General features: G+C 42.5%; 1 protein-coding gene across 1 annotated transcript in view; it reads left to right on the forward strand.

Moving 5' to 3' along the window:
• Positions 1-15,363, forward strand: part of SIGLEC1 (sialic acid binding Ig like lectin 1) — a 123,542-nt gene that overhangs the window by 40,763 nt on the left and 67,416 nt on the right. The window contains exon 7 of the mRNA XM_075855560.1: positions 13,923-14,186. Within this exon, the coding sequence (XP_075711675.1) occupies positions 13,923-14,186 (264 nt within the window). The remainder of the gene's footprint in view (positions 1-13,922; positions 14,187-15,363) is intronic.

The following is a 15,363-nucleotide window of genomic DNA, read 5'->3' on the forward strand; positions in this document are numbered from 1 at the left end:
CTCCAAGGTATAATCTCTCTCACTTCTCCCAGATATAATCTCTATCCCTTCTCCTAGGTATAATCTCTCTACCTATTCCCAGGTATAATATCACCCCAGGTATAATCTCTCCCTTCTCCTAGGTATAATCTCTCTCCCTTCTTCTAAATATAATCTCTCTCCCTTCTCCCAGGTATAATCTCTCTCCCTTCTCCCAGGTATAATCTCTCTCCCTTCTCCTAGGTATAATCTCCCTCCCTTCTCCCACGTATAAACTCTCTCCCTTCTCCAAGGTATAATCTCTCTCACTTCTCCCAGATATAATCTCTATCCCTTCTCCCAGGTATAAACGCTTTCCCTTCTCCAAGGTATAATCTCTCTCCCTTCTCCTAGGTATAATCTCTCTACCTTCTCCCAGGTATAATGTCACCCCAAGTATAATCTCTCTCCCTTCTCCTAGGTATAATCTCTCTCCTTTTCCCTGATATAATCTCTCTCTCTCTTCTCCCAGGTTTAATATCTCTCCTTTCTACTAGGTATAATCTCTCTCCCTTCTCCTAGGCATCTCTCTACCTTCTCCCCGGTATAATATCACCCCCAGGTATAATCTCTCCCTTCTCTTAGGTATAATCTCTCTCCCTTCTCCTAGGTATAATCTCTCTCCCTTTTCCCAGATGTAATCTCTCTCCCTTCTCCCGGGTTTAATCTCTCTCCCTTCTACTAGGTATAATCTCTCTCCCTTCTCCTAGGTATAATCTCTCTCCCTTTTCCTAGGTATAATTCTCTCTACCTTTTACCAGGTATAATATCACCCCCAGTTATAATCTCTCCCTTCTCCTAGCTATAATCTCTCTACCTATTCCCAGGTATAATATCACCCCAGGTATAATCTCTCTCCCTTCTTCTAAATATAATCTCTCTCCCTTCTCCCAGGTATAATCTCTCTCCCTTCTCCCAGGTATAATCTCTCTCCCTTCTCCTAGGTATAATCTCTCTCCCTTCTCCCACGTATAAACTCTCTCCCTTCTCCAAGGTATAATCGCTCTCACTTCTCCCAGATATATCTCTATCCCTTCTCCCAGGTATAAACTCTTTCCCTTCTCCAAGGTATAATCTCTCTCCCTTCTCCCAGGTATAATCTCTCTCCCTTCTCCTAGTTATAATCTCTCTCCCTTCTCCTAGGTATAATCTCTCTACCTTCTCCCAGATATAATCTCTCTCCCTTCTCCCAGATATAACCTCTCTCCCTTCTCCCAGGTATAATCTCTCTCCCTTCTCCTAGGTATAATCTCTCTCCCTTCTCCTAGGTATAATCTCTCTCCCTTCTCCCAGATATAATCTCTATCCCTTCTCCCAGGTATAATCTCTCTCCCTTCTCCAATGTATAATCTCTCCCCCTTCCCCTAGGTATAATCTCTTTCCCTTCTCCTAGGTATAATCTCTTTCCCTTCTCCTAGGTATAATCTCTCTCCCTTCTCCTAGGTATAATCTCTCTCCCTTTTCCCAGATATAGTCTCTCTCCCTTCTCCCAAATTTAATCTCTCTCCCTTCTACTAGATATAATCTCTATCCCTTCTCCTAGGTATAATCTATCTCCCTTCTCCTAGGTATAATCTCTCTCCTTTCTACTAGGTATAATCTCTCTCCCTTCTCCTAGGCATAATCTCTCTACCTTCTCCTCGGTATAATATCACCCCCAGGTATAATCTCTCCCTTCTCTCAGGTATAATCTCTCTCCCTTCTCCTAGGTATAATCTCTCTCCCTTTTCCCAGATATAATCTCTCTCCCTTCTCCCGGGTTTAATCTCTCTCCCTTCTACTAGGCATAATCTCTCTCCCTTCTCCTAGGTATAATCTCTCTCCCTTTTCCTAGGTATAATTCTCTCTACCTTCTACCAGGTATAATATCACCCCCAGGTATAATCTCTCCCTTCTCCTAGCTATAATCTCTCTACCTATTCCCAGGTATAATATCACCTCAGGTATAATCTCTCCCTTCTCCTAGGTATAATCTCTCTCCCTTCTTCTAAATATAATCTCTCTCCCTTCTCCCAGGTATAATCTCTCTCCCTTCTCCCAGGTATAATCTCTCTCCCTTTTCCTAGGTATAATCTCTCTCCCTTCTCCCACGTATAAACTCTCTCCCTTCTCCAAGGTATAATCGCTCTCACTTCTCCCAGATATATCTCTATCCCTTCTCCCAGGTATAAACTCTTTCCCTTCTCCAAGGTATAATCTCTCTCCCTTCTCCCAGGTATAATCTCTCTCCCTTCTCCTAGTTATAATCTCTCTCCCTTCTCCTAGGTATAATCTCTCTACCTTCTCCCAGGTATAATCTCTCTCCCTTCTCCCAGATATAACCTCTCTCCCTTCTCCCAGGTATAATCTCTCTCCCTTCTCCTAGGTATAATCTCTCTCCCTTCTCCTAGGTATAATCTCTCTCCCTTCTCCCAGATATAATCTCTATCCCTTCTCCCAGGTATAATCTCTCTCCCTTCTCCAATGTATAATCTCTCCCCCTTCCCCTAGGTATAATCTCTTTCCCTTCTCCTAGGTATAATCTCTTTCCCTTCTCCTAGGTATAATCTCTCTCCCTTCTCCTAGGTATAATCTCTCTCCCTTTTCCCAGATATAGTCTCTCTCCCTTCTCCCAAATTTAATCTCTCTCCCTTCTACTAGATATAATCTCTATCCCTTCTCCTAGGTATAATCTATCTCCCTTCTCCTAGGTATAATCTCTCTCCTTTCTACTAGGTATAATCTCTCTCCCTTCTCCTAGGCATAATCTCTCTACCTTCACCTCGGTATAATATCACCCCCAGGTATAATCTCTCCCTTCTCTCAGGTATAATCTCTCTCCCTTCTCCTAGGTATAATCTCTTTCCCTTTTCCCAGATATAATCTCTCTCCCTTCTCCCGGGTTTAATCTCTCTCCCTTCTACTAGGCATAATCTCTCTCCCTTCTCCTAGGTATAATCTCTCTCCCTTTTCCTAGGTATAATTCTCTCTACCTTCTACCAGGTATAATATCACCCCCAGGTATAATCTCTCCCTTCTCCTAGCTATAATCTCTCTACCTATTCCCAGGTATAATATCACCTCAGGTATAATCTCTCCCTTCTCCTAGGTATAATCTCTCTCCCTTCTTCTAAATATAATCTCTCTCCCTTCTCCCAGGTATAATCTCTCTCCCTTCTCCCAGGTATAATCTCTCTCCCTTTTCCTAGGTATAATCTCTCTCCCTTCTCCCACGTATAAGCTCTCTCCCTTCTCCAAGGTATAATCTCTCTCACTTCTCCAAGATATAATCTCTATCCCTTCTCCCAGGTATAAACTCTTTCCCTTCTCCACGGTATAATCTCTCTCCCTTCTCCCAGGTATAATCTCTCTCCCTTCTCCTAGGTATAATCTCTCTCCCTGCTCCTAGGTATAATCTCTCTACCTTCTCCCAGGTATAATCTCTCTCCCTTCTCCCAGATATAACCTCTCTCCCTTCTCCCAGGTATAATCTCTCTCCCTTCTCCTAGGTATAATCTCTCTCCCTTCTTCTAGGTATAATCTCTCTCCCTTCTCCCAGGTATAATCTCTCTCCCTTCTCCAATGTATAATCTCTCCCCCTTCCCCTAGGTATAATCTCTTTCCCTTCTCCTAGGTATAATCTCTTTCCCTTCTCCTAGGTATAATCTCTCTCCCTTCTCCTAGGTATAATCTCTCTACCTTTTCCCAGATATAGTCTCTCTCCCTTCTCCCAAATTTAATCTCTCTCCCTTCTACTAGATATAATCTCTCTCCCTTCTCCTAGGTATAATCTATCTCCCTTCTCCTAGGTATAATCTCTCTCCTTTCTACTAGGTATAATCTCTCTCCCTTCTCCTAGGCATAATCTCTCTCCTTTTCCCTGGTATAATCTCTCTCCCTTCTCCCACATATAAACTCTCTCCCTTCTCCAAGGTATAATCTCTCTCACTTCTCCCAGATATAATCTCTATCCCTTCTCCCGGGTATAAACTCTTTCCCTTCTCCAAGGTATAATCTCTCTCCCTTCTCCCAGGTATAATCTCTCTTCCTTCTAAATATAATCTCTCTCCCTTCTCCCACATATAAACTCTCTCCCTTCTCCAAGGTATAATCTCTCTCACTTCTCCCAGATATAATCTCTATCCCTTCTCCCAGGTATAAACGCTTTCCCTTCTCCAAGGTATAATCTCTCTCCCTTCTCCCAGGTATAATCTCTCTCCCTTCTCCTAGGTATAATCTCTCTACCTTCTCCCAGGTATAATGTCACCCCAAGTATAATCTCTCTCCCTTCTCCTAGGTATAATCTCTCTTCTTTTCCCTGATATAATCTCTCTCTCTCTTCTCCCAGGTTTAATATCTCTCCTTTCTACTAGGTATAATCTCTCTCCCTTCTCCTAGGCATAATCTCTCTACCTTCTCCCCGGTATAATATCACCCCCAGGTATAATCTCTCCCTTCTCTTAGGTATAATCTCTCTCCCTTCTCCTAGGTATAATCTCTCTCCCTTTTCCCAGATGTAATCTCTCTCCCTTCTCCCGGGTTTAATCTCTCTCCCTTCTACTAGGTATAATCTCTCTCCCTTCTCCTAGGTATAATCTCTCTCCCTTTTCCTAGGTATAATTCTCTCTACCTTTTACCAGGTATAATATCACCCCCAGGTATAATCTCTCCCTTCTCCTAGCTATAATCTCTCTACCTATTCCCAGGTATAATATCACCCCAGGTATAATCTCTCTCCCTTCTTCTAAATATAATCTCTCTCCCTTCTCCCAGGTATAATCTCTCTCCCTTCTCCCAGGTATAATCTCTCTCCCTTCCCCTAGGTATAATCTCTCTCCCTTCTCCCACGTATAAACTCTCTCCCTTCTCCAAGGTATAATCTCTCTCACTTCTCCCAGATATAATCTCTATCCCTTCTCCCAGGTATAAACTCTTTCCCTTCTCCAAGGTATAATCTCTCTCCCTTCTCCCAGGTATAATCTCTCTCCCTTCTCCTAGTTATAATCTCTCTCCCTTCTCCTAGGTATAATCTCTCTACCTTCTCCCAGGTATAATCTCTCTCCCTTCTCCCAGATATAACCTCTCTCCCTTCTCCCAGGTATAATCTCTCTCCCTTCTCCTAGGTATAATCTCTCTCCCTTCTCCCAGATATAATCTCTATCCCTTCTCCCAGGTATAATCTCTCTCCCTTCTCCAATGTATAATCTCTCCCCCTTCCCCTAGGTATAATCTCTTTCCCTTCTCCTAGGTATAATCTCTTTCCCTTCTCCTAGGTATAATCTCTCTCCCTTCTCCTAGGTATAATCTCTCTCCCTTTTCCCAGATATAGTCTCTCTCCCTTCTCCCAAATTTAATCTCTCTCCCTTCTACTAGATATAATCTCTATCCCTTCTCCTAGGTATAATCTATCTCCCTTCTCCTAGGTATAATCTCTCTCCTTTCTACTAGGTATAATCTCTCTCCCTTCTCCTAGGCATAATCTCTCTACCTTCTCCTCGGTATAATATCACCCCCAGGTATAATCTCTCCCTTCTCTCAGGTATAATCTCTCTCCCTTCTCCTAGGTATAATCTCTCTCCCTTTTCCCAGATATAATCTCTCTCCCTTCTCCCGGGTTTAATCTCTCTCCCTTCTACTAGGCATAATCTCTCTCCCTTCTCCTAGGTATAATCTCTCTCCCTTTTCCTAGGTACAATTCTCTCTACCTTCTACCAGGTATAATATCACCCCCAGGTATAATCTCTCCCTTCTCCTAGCTATAATCTCTCTACCTATTCCCAGGTATAATATCACCCCAGGTATAATCTCTCCCTTCTCCTAGGTATAATCTCTCTCCCTTCTTCTAAATACAATCTCTCTCGCTTCTCCCAGGTATAATCTCTCTCCCTTCTCCCAGGTATAATCTCTCTCTCCCTTCTCCTAGGTATAATCTCTCTCCCTTCTCCCACGTATAAACTCTCTCCCTTTTCCAAGGTATAATCTCTCTCACTTCTCCCAGATATAATCTCTATCCCTTCTCCCAGGTATAAACTCTTTCCCTTCTCCAAGGTATAATCTCTCTCCCTTCTTCCAGGTATATTCTCTCTCCCTTCTCCCAGATATAATCTCTCTCTGTTCTCCTAGGTATAATCTCTCTCCCTTCTCCCAGGTTTAATCTCTCTCTGTTCTCCCAGGTATAATCTCTCTCCCTTCTCCTAGGTATAATCTCTCTCCCTTCTCCCAGGTATAATTTCTCTCTTCTCCCAGGTATAATCTCTCTCCATTCTCCTAGGTATAATCTCTCTCTCTTCTCCCAGGTATAATCTCTCACTCTTCTCCCAGGTATAATCTCTCTCCCTTCTCCTAGGTATAATCTCTCTCCCTTTTACTAGGTGAAATCTCTCCCCCCTCCACCACCAATTATTTCTCCCCTACTCCAGGTATTATCGATTCCCCCTTCAACAGGTATCATCTCTTTTTCCTGTTCTCCCAGGTATCATCTCTACTTTTCCCTCCAGGTATAATTTAACTCCCCTCCTCCAGGTATTATTTTTTCATCCTTTACCCCCTCTGGTATCATTTTCCTCCCCAGATATCATGCCCCCCACACCCAGTATTAAATTCCCCCATAAAAACAAAAAATCACCTCTCCCCCTCATAGATGGAAACAATATTAAAAGTCGTCCACATCATATCTCGTCTTTACACGGTCAACTTCTCTTGCCGATGGCTCTTACAGCTCCAGTGCTTTGTAACAATATAGAAGAGTCAGGTTTCCTCACACATGTTACAAAGTACCATACAGCAAGTGTAAAGAGAAGATATGAGGCTGACGACTGGGTAATACAGTTGCCTTCTATAAAGCCAAAGACGTGATGTTGTCAGGAGTAAGGGAGAGGGGATAGGGAGTAATATGTGGAGGCACCAGTTAGCCGCCCTTCTATAGGTATCGTCACCACCACCACCCCCTGTACTGGGAAGAGGCACACAACTAAGGCCAGCCTTGCATGAACATGTTCTTTAAAGATGTTTGGCGGCCATTTCTTTGGTGTGCCCAAGGAGCCCCAGTCCGCCACTGCACTTGACACTGATAGAAGGTCAAGAAGCCGAGATATTGTTTGACTGGGTCATTACAATGTAGATCATAGAAAATGGCCATAGCTACTGATATAAGGGCCGGTTATACACCGGTTCTCAGCACGATGCAGAAACCATGTTATATGAGGGAGGTCACACAGGTTCAAAATACTGATGGACAGCTAATACCACACCTATCATTCATGAGGAAAGTGGCTGCTTAGTATTATTGCGATGTAATAAAACACGTAGAACTTTCGTTTCTTTTGCAGAAACGTTTCTTTATCAAATAAATACATAAAGGTTATTCACATGGTAAGAAGACATCAATCTTTCCTCCTCGTAGAGTCTCCGCACAGAACCATAACCCCCATGGGATATATATTTATCTGGATGATCTATCGACTCTCTGGCACAGGGGATGTTAAACCATGTGAATACCCTTTATATATTTATTGTCAATTCAATATTTTGATAAAGAAACAAAAATTTTTTCGAAATGTCTTGTTACTATTAAGAGGTCGAAGCCTAAAAACCCTAGTTCCATCCTTTACATTTAATCACAGCGTTCGTTGCTACTACTTCATCTAGTCATTGCTACATGTAGTGCACCATGCTTACAGCATATTAATTATGCCCATAATATTACATCAGACGGGCTGCCCAGCACCTTCTAAGTGTACCACACCAAGCACTGACTCCCCATTCTCCCCCAACATCACAAGGCTAGGCTCCATTTTCAGGGATTTGCATCACACTCTAGAGCTGCTTGAGCTGTCCCTGTGCCGCTGATGACATTAAAGGGGTTTTTATGTGTCAGTGTTTTTAACCTCGGACTGTGATTACATTTGTAATGCATTTACTGTATCAAAATTGTCCCCGTTTCCCGATGCTGCCATGGGGCACATGAGTGGTGACGTCACTCTCTTTGCCCCCTCTGTTTACGAGCCGTATACCTATCAGATGGTCAAACTGCTATAGTATCTGCCTGGTTTACGGCACATCACTCGTGACCTGCTGTTATACACCCAGGATGGCGCATGCGGACAAGCAAGTTTACGGATGGTACATCCAATATGTAAATGATTACAGAGCTTGCATTCTATCCATACACCACATGGTGCGAATTAAAATTAAAGGGATTTTCCACATTCTGACAACTGGCATCAGTATATGATTGGTGCGTTTCCCGGACCCCGCACCGATCCCCAACTCCGGCTGCCTCCGGCCATCGGGCGAAATTGGCAGAAGCTGATGGCTCGGGTCGAAGACTGGTGGCCGAATTCAAGTAAATAGGAGCAGAGCTGCAGTTCTACCGAATGGCCGCTATGCAGTGGTCGGAGCCATCTGCTTCCAGCTCCAATTGCTGCATACCATGCAAAACATTCAATGCTTGGAGGCAGCCGGAGTGGCCAATCAGTGCGGGGTCCGGGTCTCTGACACGCAACGATCATATACTGATGATCTATCTGGTGGATAGGTCATTAGTTGTCAGAAAGTGGAAAACCCCTTCAATGAACGCATCTGTTTTACATGTTATCGGGGTTTTTTTTAGCAAAATGACATTTACTGCATCAGTTGCCACCACATTTGTAAGAACCTTTTTGTGACAATCAAGTTTTGCTGTTCTAAAGAGACTATTCTCTCAAATCAGGTAAAAATATGAATACAAAGTTACACAGGGCAGGATATAGGCAACGTTTTCATATTTTTATTTTATTTAACGGATTTTAAATTTTTTATTAGTACCCCTAGTGGACTTGAACCATCAATACTTGGACCGTTAGCACTATATATTACATAGTTACATAGGTTGTAAAAAGACACCGGTCCATCAAGTTCAACCTTTCTCAATAAACCACCCGTCATTCATTACTAGATTAATTATAACCCTCAATGCCATTTGTCAGTAAATAATCATCTCGCCCTTTTCTTAAATGCTGACATATTATCTGCCGTTACTACCTCTTGGGGTAGGACATTACATAATTTGACTACTCTAACTGTAAAGAACCCTTTCCTATATTGATGTCTGAAACGTCTTTCTTCCATACGCAATGGATGTCCCCTTGTAGCGTCCTTGGAAGGAACAGATCATGTGGCAGTTCTCTGTATTGACCACACATATACATATTAATAAGATCAATATAGAATAGAACAATATACATTTTAATAACATCACCTCTAAGACGTATTTTTTCCAAGCTGAACAAGCCCAATTTTTCTAATCTTTCTGTGTAAGCGACACCTCCTATCCCATTTAATAATCTAGTCGCCCTCCTTTGAACCCTCTCCAGTTCTCCTATGTCCTTTTTACAATATGGAACCAAAACTGAATTCCATATTCAGGATGTGGCCTTACAAGGGATTTATAGAGGGCTAATATTACATTTGAATCACAGGTCTTTATCTCTCTTTTTGTACACCCTAAAATCATATTTGCCTTTGCAGCAGCTGCTTGACATTGATATACCGCTGCTTAGCTTATTTGTAACCAGAATACCCAGGTCCTTCTCTTGTTCCGTTATCCCCAGTTTTATTCCATTTAATGTATATGAATTAATGCTATTATTGAGTCCTAAGTGCATTACTTTACATTTATCTACATTAAATTTCATCTGCCATGTTTTTGCCCATGCGGCAGCTTATCTAGGTCTTTCTGTAATATTTTATAGTCAAGTTGAGTTTTAAGTATCCTACAAAGTCTTGTATCGTCAGAAAAAACTGACACCTTGCTATTGAAACACTAATGTATTGCAGTATACAGTGTTTCTGACAGGCTTCTATTAACCCCTAGGCGCACCAGGACGCAACTGTACGTCCATGTGGCCAGTGTCTTAGCGCACAGGGACGAACAGTTACTGCGTGGTTCCCGGTGCACACTGTCAGCGACAGTGTACACTGGGAATCGGGAGGCCAGCTGACACTCCACTGTATGCCGATCAGTGGCTTATTTCCGCTGTTTTTTGCAATTAACCCCTTGATTGCGGTGATCGATTGCAATCACCGCATTCAGGGGTTTCTAGCTCATCGGCAGACCTCACAATTAAATTTGTAGCACATCAGCAGCCCCCATGCAATTGTGGGGGCTGCTGAAGCTTGTGATGGCACCCGGGGTCCAGACAACGACCTCCGGGTCTGCCATGTATGGAAGCCTATGAGGATCAGCCTCTAGCTGGTCCTCGTAGACTAACTGTCAGAGTGATTGTGACGTCACACTGACAGTTGGAATATGTTACCCTACCTAGGTAGTGTAATGTATTCTAGCAGCGATCAGAGCTGCAGGTAAAAAAAGAAAGTGTCAAAAGTAAAGAAGAAAAAAAAAAGTTAATAAAAATGTTACAAAAGTGTAAAAATAAAAGATTTAAGTCCCTTATTATAGGGAAAAAATGAAACCGTTAAAAAACAGTACACATATTTGGTATCACTGCGTTCGTAACGACCCAATCTTTAAAACTATAATGTTATTTTTACCGCACGGTGAACGCCACAAAAAAACCAAACTAGAAACAATGCCAGAATCACTATTTTTTGGTCACCACCCCTCCCAAAATATAGAATAAAAAGTGATCAAAAAGACGCATGTACCCGAAAATAGTACCAATAAAAACTACAACCCATCCCGCAAAAAACAAGCCCTTACACCGCTTTTTTGACTGAAAAATAAAAAAGTTACGGCTCTCAGAATATGGTGACACAGAAAATAAATTATTTTTATAAAGAAGTGATTTTATTGTGCAAACGCTGCAAAACATAAAAAAAACTATATTCATATGGTATCGCCGTTTTCGTACCGACCCGCAGAATAAAGTAAAATTGTCATTTATAGCGCATTATGAACGCCGTAAGAAATAAAGAATTTAAAACGCCAAAATCACTGTTTTTGGCCACCAAAGCTCTAAATAAAATGTAATAAAAAGTGATCAAAAAGTTGCATGTACCAAAAAATTGTACCAATAAAAACTACAGCTCATCCTGCCAAAAATAAGCCCTCACATCGCTCAATTCATGGAAAAATAAAAAAGTTATGACGTTTGGAAGGCGGGGAGTGAAAAACTAAAATGGAAAAGCAAAAAAGGATCAGTCCTGCAAAGGTTAATTAATTTCTATTAAAAAAATAAATTATTACCACATGTGGGGTATTGTCGTACTCGGGAGAGATTGCGTTACAAATTTAGCGCTACTTTTCTCCTTTATTCCTTGTGAAAATGAAAAAATTAAACATTTTAGTGGACAAAAATGTTTAGATTTATTTTCACAGGCCTAATTCTACTAAATTCTGCAAAAGTCCTGTGTGGTATAAATGCTTACTATACCCCTAGAAAAATTCCTTGAGGGGTCTAGTTTCCAAAATGGGGTCACTTTTGGGGTGTTTCCACTGTTTTGTTCCCTCCAGGGCGTTGCAATCGCGACATGGCACTAAAAACCAATCCAGCAAAATCTGCGCTCCAAAATCCAAATGGCGCTCCCTCCGTAATCAGGAGAAGATGCTTTACAAATGTTGGGGTGCATTTTCTTCTTTATTCCTTGTAAATATTAAAAATGTCTATGTTATTTCAGAAAAAAAGTAGATTTTAATTTTCACAGACTAACTCCAATAAATGTAGAAAAATACCTGTGGGGTCAAAGTGCTAACTATACCCCTAGATAAATTCCTTGAGGGGTCTAGTTTCTAATTTTCTTTCAATTTTGGTGTTTTTCCACAAATAAATATTGAATTTATCGACCAAATTTTTCCACTATCATAAAGTACAATATGTCACGAGAAAACAATCTCAGAATCGCTTGGATAGGTAAAAGCATTCTAGAGTTATTACCACATAAACTGACACGTCAGATTTGAAAATATCGGCTGAGCCACAAGGCCAAAACAGGCTGCGTTCGGAAGGTTAAGTTCTGCCGGAGGCAGGGTTTAATAGGAGTACAAAGATGGCAGACCTGGGGGACTTCATTAGGCGCCCAGGCTGCCATACCAACCATCGGCACCCTACGATCATGCTGCGGTGGGGCCGATGGGCTATTAGAGCTGGTCGCTCCACTTTTTCTAACGCTTTAAATGCTGCAGTTGCTATTGACCGCGGCATCTAAGGGATTAAACAAGCATTACAGTGAAGTGTCGGCTGTAACATACAGCCGACACCTGTGTTGTATGACGTGGGCTCCATGCTTCTCTACCCGGATATGACATAGGTATACGTCATACGTCGGGAAGGGGTTAACATAAATAATAAGCAGTGGTTTGCCGCTGCGTTGCTAAGAGGGGCAAGACTTTTGGACATGCTTTCCCCTAGGTTATTCGCCGCTGCCTCGATAGAAAAAATTTCGTCGTCACAAAAAATTCCCTTTAAAGTGCAGGTGATGGAGAACACTTTTGCAATTTTCATATGATTTATCCTTGAAAGTCTATGTCCATGTACTACAAGCCTAGAGGACTACAAACACGGAGGAGGAAGCGTGGGTATGAGCCTGCGTACAACCATCCTGTATTTACTCCATATAACTTCCTCTTATCTCTAGAGGACATGAGAATTGCAGAAGAGAAAAGTAGATCAAAGGTAAAGAGTCATGAGGCCATGAGATTATCTATATGCCTTATTCTACATGGCTCCGTCTGTATCAGATCACAAAAGATCATGGACACGTTTAATGAATTCAGGTTAAGATCGTATCCTCGTTTGTTGAATTTTTGAGACTGTAGGTGTGACCCTAATAATAAACATTAATTACTAAAATGGATAAAAAGAAGCGCGGTCCTACAAATCCGAGGTCAGGGCTGAAAATGGCGGCAGTTATGAGCAGGTTTATGTTATCAGAGGTGATCAGACGTAGACTCAGCATCAACCAGCTGACATGGGCCTGTCGCTTAAGGCCCTGTTCACACTGAGTTTTTTTGCAGGCAGAAAATTCCGCCTCAAAATTTCGTTTGGAAAGTCAATGGGTGCGTGAAAACCACGCAGGTCGCACAGAAGCACTTCCGTGCGAACTGCGTGATTCGCGCAACAGCTGTCAAACTCTGAATGTAAACAGAAAAGCACCACGTGCTTTTCTGTTTACAAACATCCAAACAGAGTGTCATAATGATGGCGGCTGCGAGAAAATTTTGCAGCCGCGCATCATACACTGATGACACACGCAGCTGTTAAGTGCGTTTTGCGGATGCAAAACGCCGCATTTTTTGCGTTTGCAAAACGTACACGCTGTGCCTCCATAGAGAGCCTGGCAGCCACGGTCAGACTAGAAGGCCGGGATCCCATGTGGCGTAAATGCTTCGGAATTTAGAAAATCTCCTGCCCACGCTGAGGAAAAAATATGCCGATGTTGATTTTCAGAAAAGCCAAGTGTTGTGACTTTTGCGGTGCATTCAAACCGATTATGCTGCAAAAACCGCAACTACAGAAAATAAAAAAATCATACTTACGCAGAACGCTCTCCTCCTTCCTGGGATGACATTACATCCCATGTGACTGCTGCAGCCAATCACAGGCTGCAGCAGTCACATGGGCTGCAGCGTCTTCCAGGGAGGCCAGACCGGACAGCGATGGAGAGACACGTCGCCATAACAACGACCCACCTAAGTATGATCGGTTATCACCGCTGTTTTCCGCAGCTGAAATTCTGTCCAAAAAAATGCACCACAATGTGGACGGAATGTACTGCGGGTTCCAAGTCAGATACGCTGTGTGGTTTTTACGCAGCATATCCGTCAAGTGGAAACCCGGCCAAAGAGGGATATTGACCGCAAAGGTAGGCGCAGCGGCCAGCATCCCGTTATAACTTCCTTTTTAGATCGGTGAGCACTATTTTTTGTGCATTTGCTGTGAATATTCAAAACTTTATGTGATTATTGTTTGTCGTTCATTTGTCCATAGATTCCCCAAAGGGAGTGAAAATATTATTACAACCTGCAGGTAGAAATATCAAACAGGGTGATTCCGCGACGCTGACCTGTCAGGTTAACAGCAGTAACCCCTCAGTCCGAAAATACACCTGGTACAAGGACGGGCAGCTTTTTTCCCAAGAAAGGATCATAACATTCCACAGCGTATCCAGAAATGACCACGGGGAATATCGATGCGAAGTCGAAAACGCCTTAGGAAGTCTGTCTTCAGAAACTGTCCGACTCATCGTCTTCAGTGAGTAATGCTCTGCCAAGGTTAAAGGGGTTCTCCAGTTTTATATAACTAAAGCCTGATCACTGTATATATGAGAAGTTCTACAAATTTCTTTTTTTTTTTAAATCAGTTCAAGTTTATTCAACAAATAACAACAACACTACAGGTAATCATACAGTCGTAAATGCAATAATAGTAGTACATCAAAGGCCCAGTATGCATTGCCAACATAACAAATACACCCATCCCAAACTCCCCCTTCCCCTGTCCCATCCCCCCCCCCCTCCGCAACCCCCCAGCTGTCCATATTTCAACAAGGTTTCAATATGCCAACACCTGCTACTGGCTTGTCCAGGCCATCTCCGTTCCCATCCCTATCAAAGGTGTACCATAGACATACAATCAAAACAAAGAGTAACAATCTCACATGGATCCCCCTCCATTCTCCATATACCAACTCCACCCCTTCAGAGAAGCTGCCTTGCCCAATACCCAAGCATTACCCTCCTGGCCATCAGTATGCACCTCGGTCCTTCCTGCCATGTCAATCTGAAGGAGACAAGCGAAGTGTCAGGAGTTCCGTTGATGCCAATCCAGAATGGTCTATCCACCTAGCCCATTGTTTCTCAAATTTCTTAAGACACCCCCTCTTTGAATATATCTTATACTCCATGAGAACCTTGGAATTTATTGTACCAATGATTTCCTGCATCGAAGGTCGTTTCACTTCCAACCAATGCTTAGCTATACCCTTCCTCACTTGGTACAACATTTTAGCAATAGCCAAACATTCCAGCTGTTCCCCCTCCAAATCCCCAACATAGCCCAGAAGCATCACTATTGGGTCTATTGGAATCCACACCTTATACAACCGCCCCACTAACTCTGACATCTCCCCCCACAAGTTCCCCAGAACCCCGCAGAACCAGAACGTGTGATAAATATCAGCATTTTCTTCCAGACACCGAGGACACTTAGCATCCGTTCTAAATCCCATGCATTTCAGAACCCCTAGGGGTCCTATATACCACGTGTATCAAAAAGAGTTGGGATCTCCTTTGTGCCACATTAATTGACAGTTCTACAACTTTCTAATATACTACTTGCTTCAATTGTTTACCATTTTCAAAAATTGTGTTTGCTGTCAGTGAATGAGAACACTGTTTAAATTCAGAAGCAGCAAACCATAAGTAAACTT

Source organism: Rhinoderma darwinii, chromosome 1 (genome assembly GCF_050947455.1).
Source record: "Rhinoderma darwinii isolate aRhiDar2 chromosome 1, aRhiDar2.hap1, whole genome shotgun sequence".
In the NCBI taxonomy this organism is placed as follows: Eukaryota; Metazoa; Chordata; class Amphibia; order Anura; family Rhinodermatidae; genus Rhinoderma; species Rhinoderma darwinii.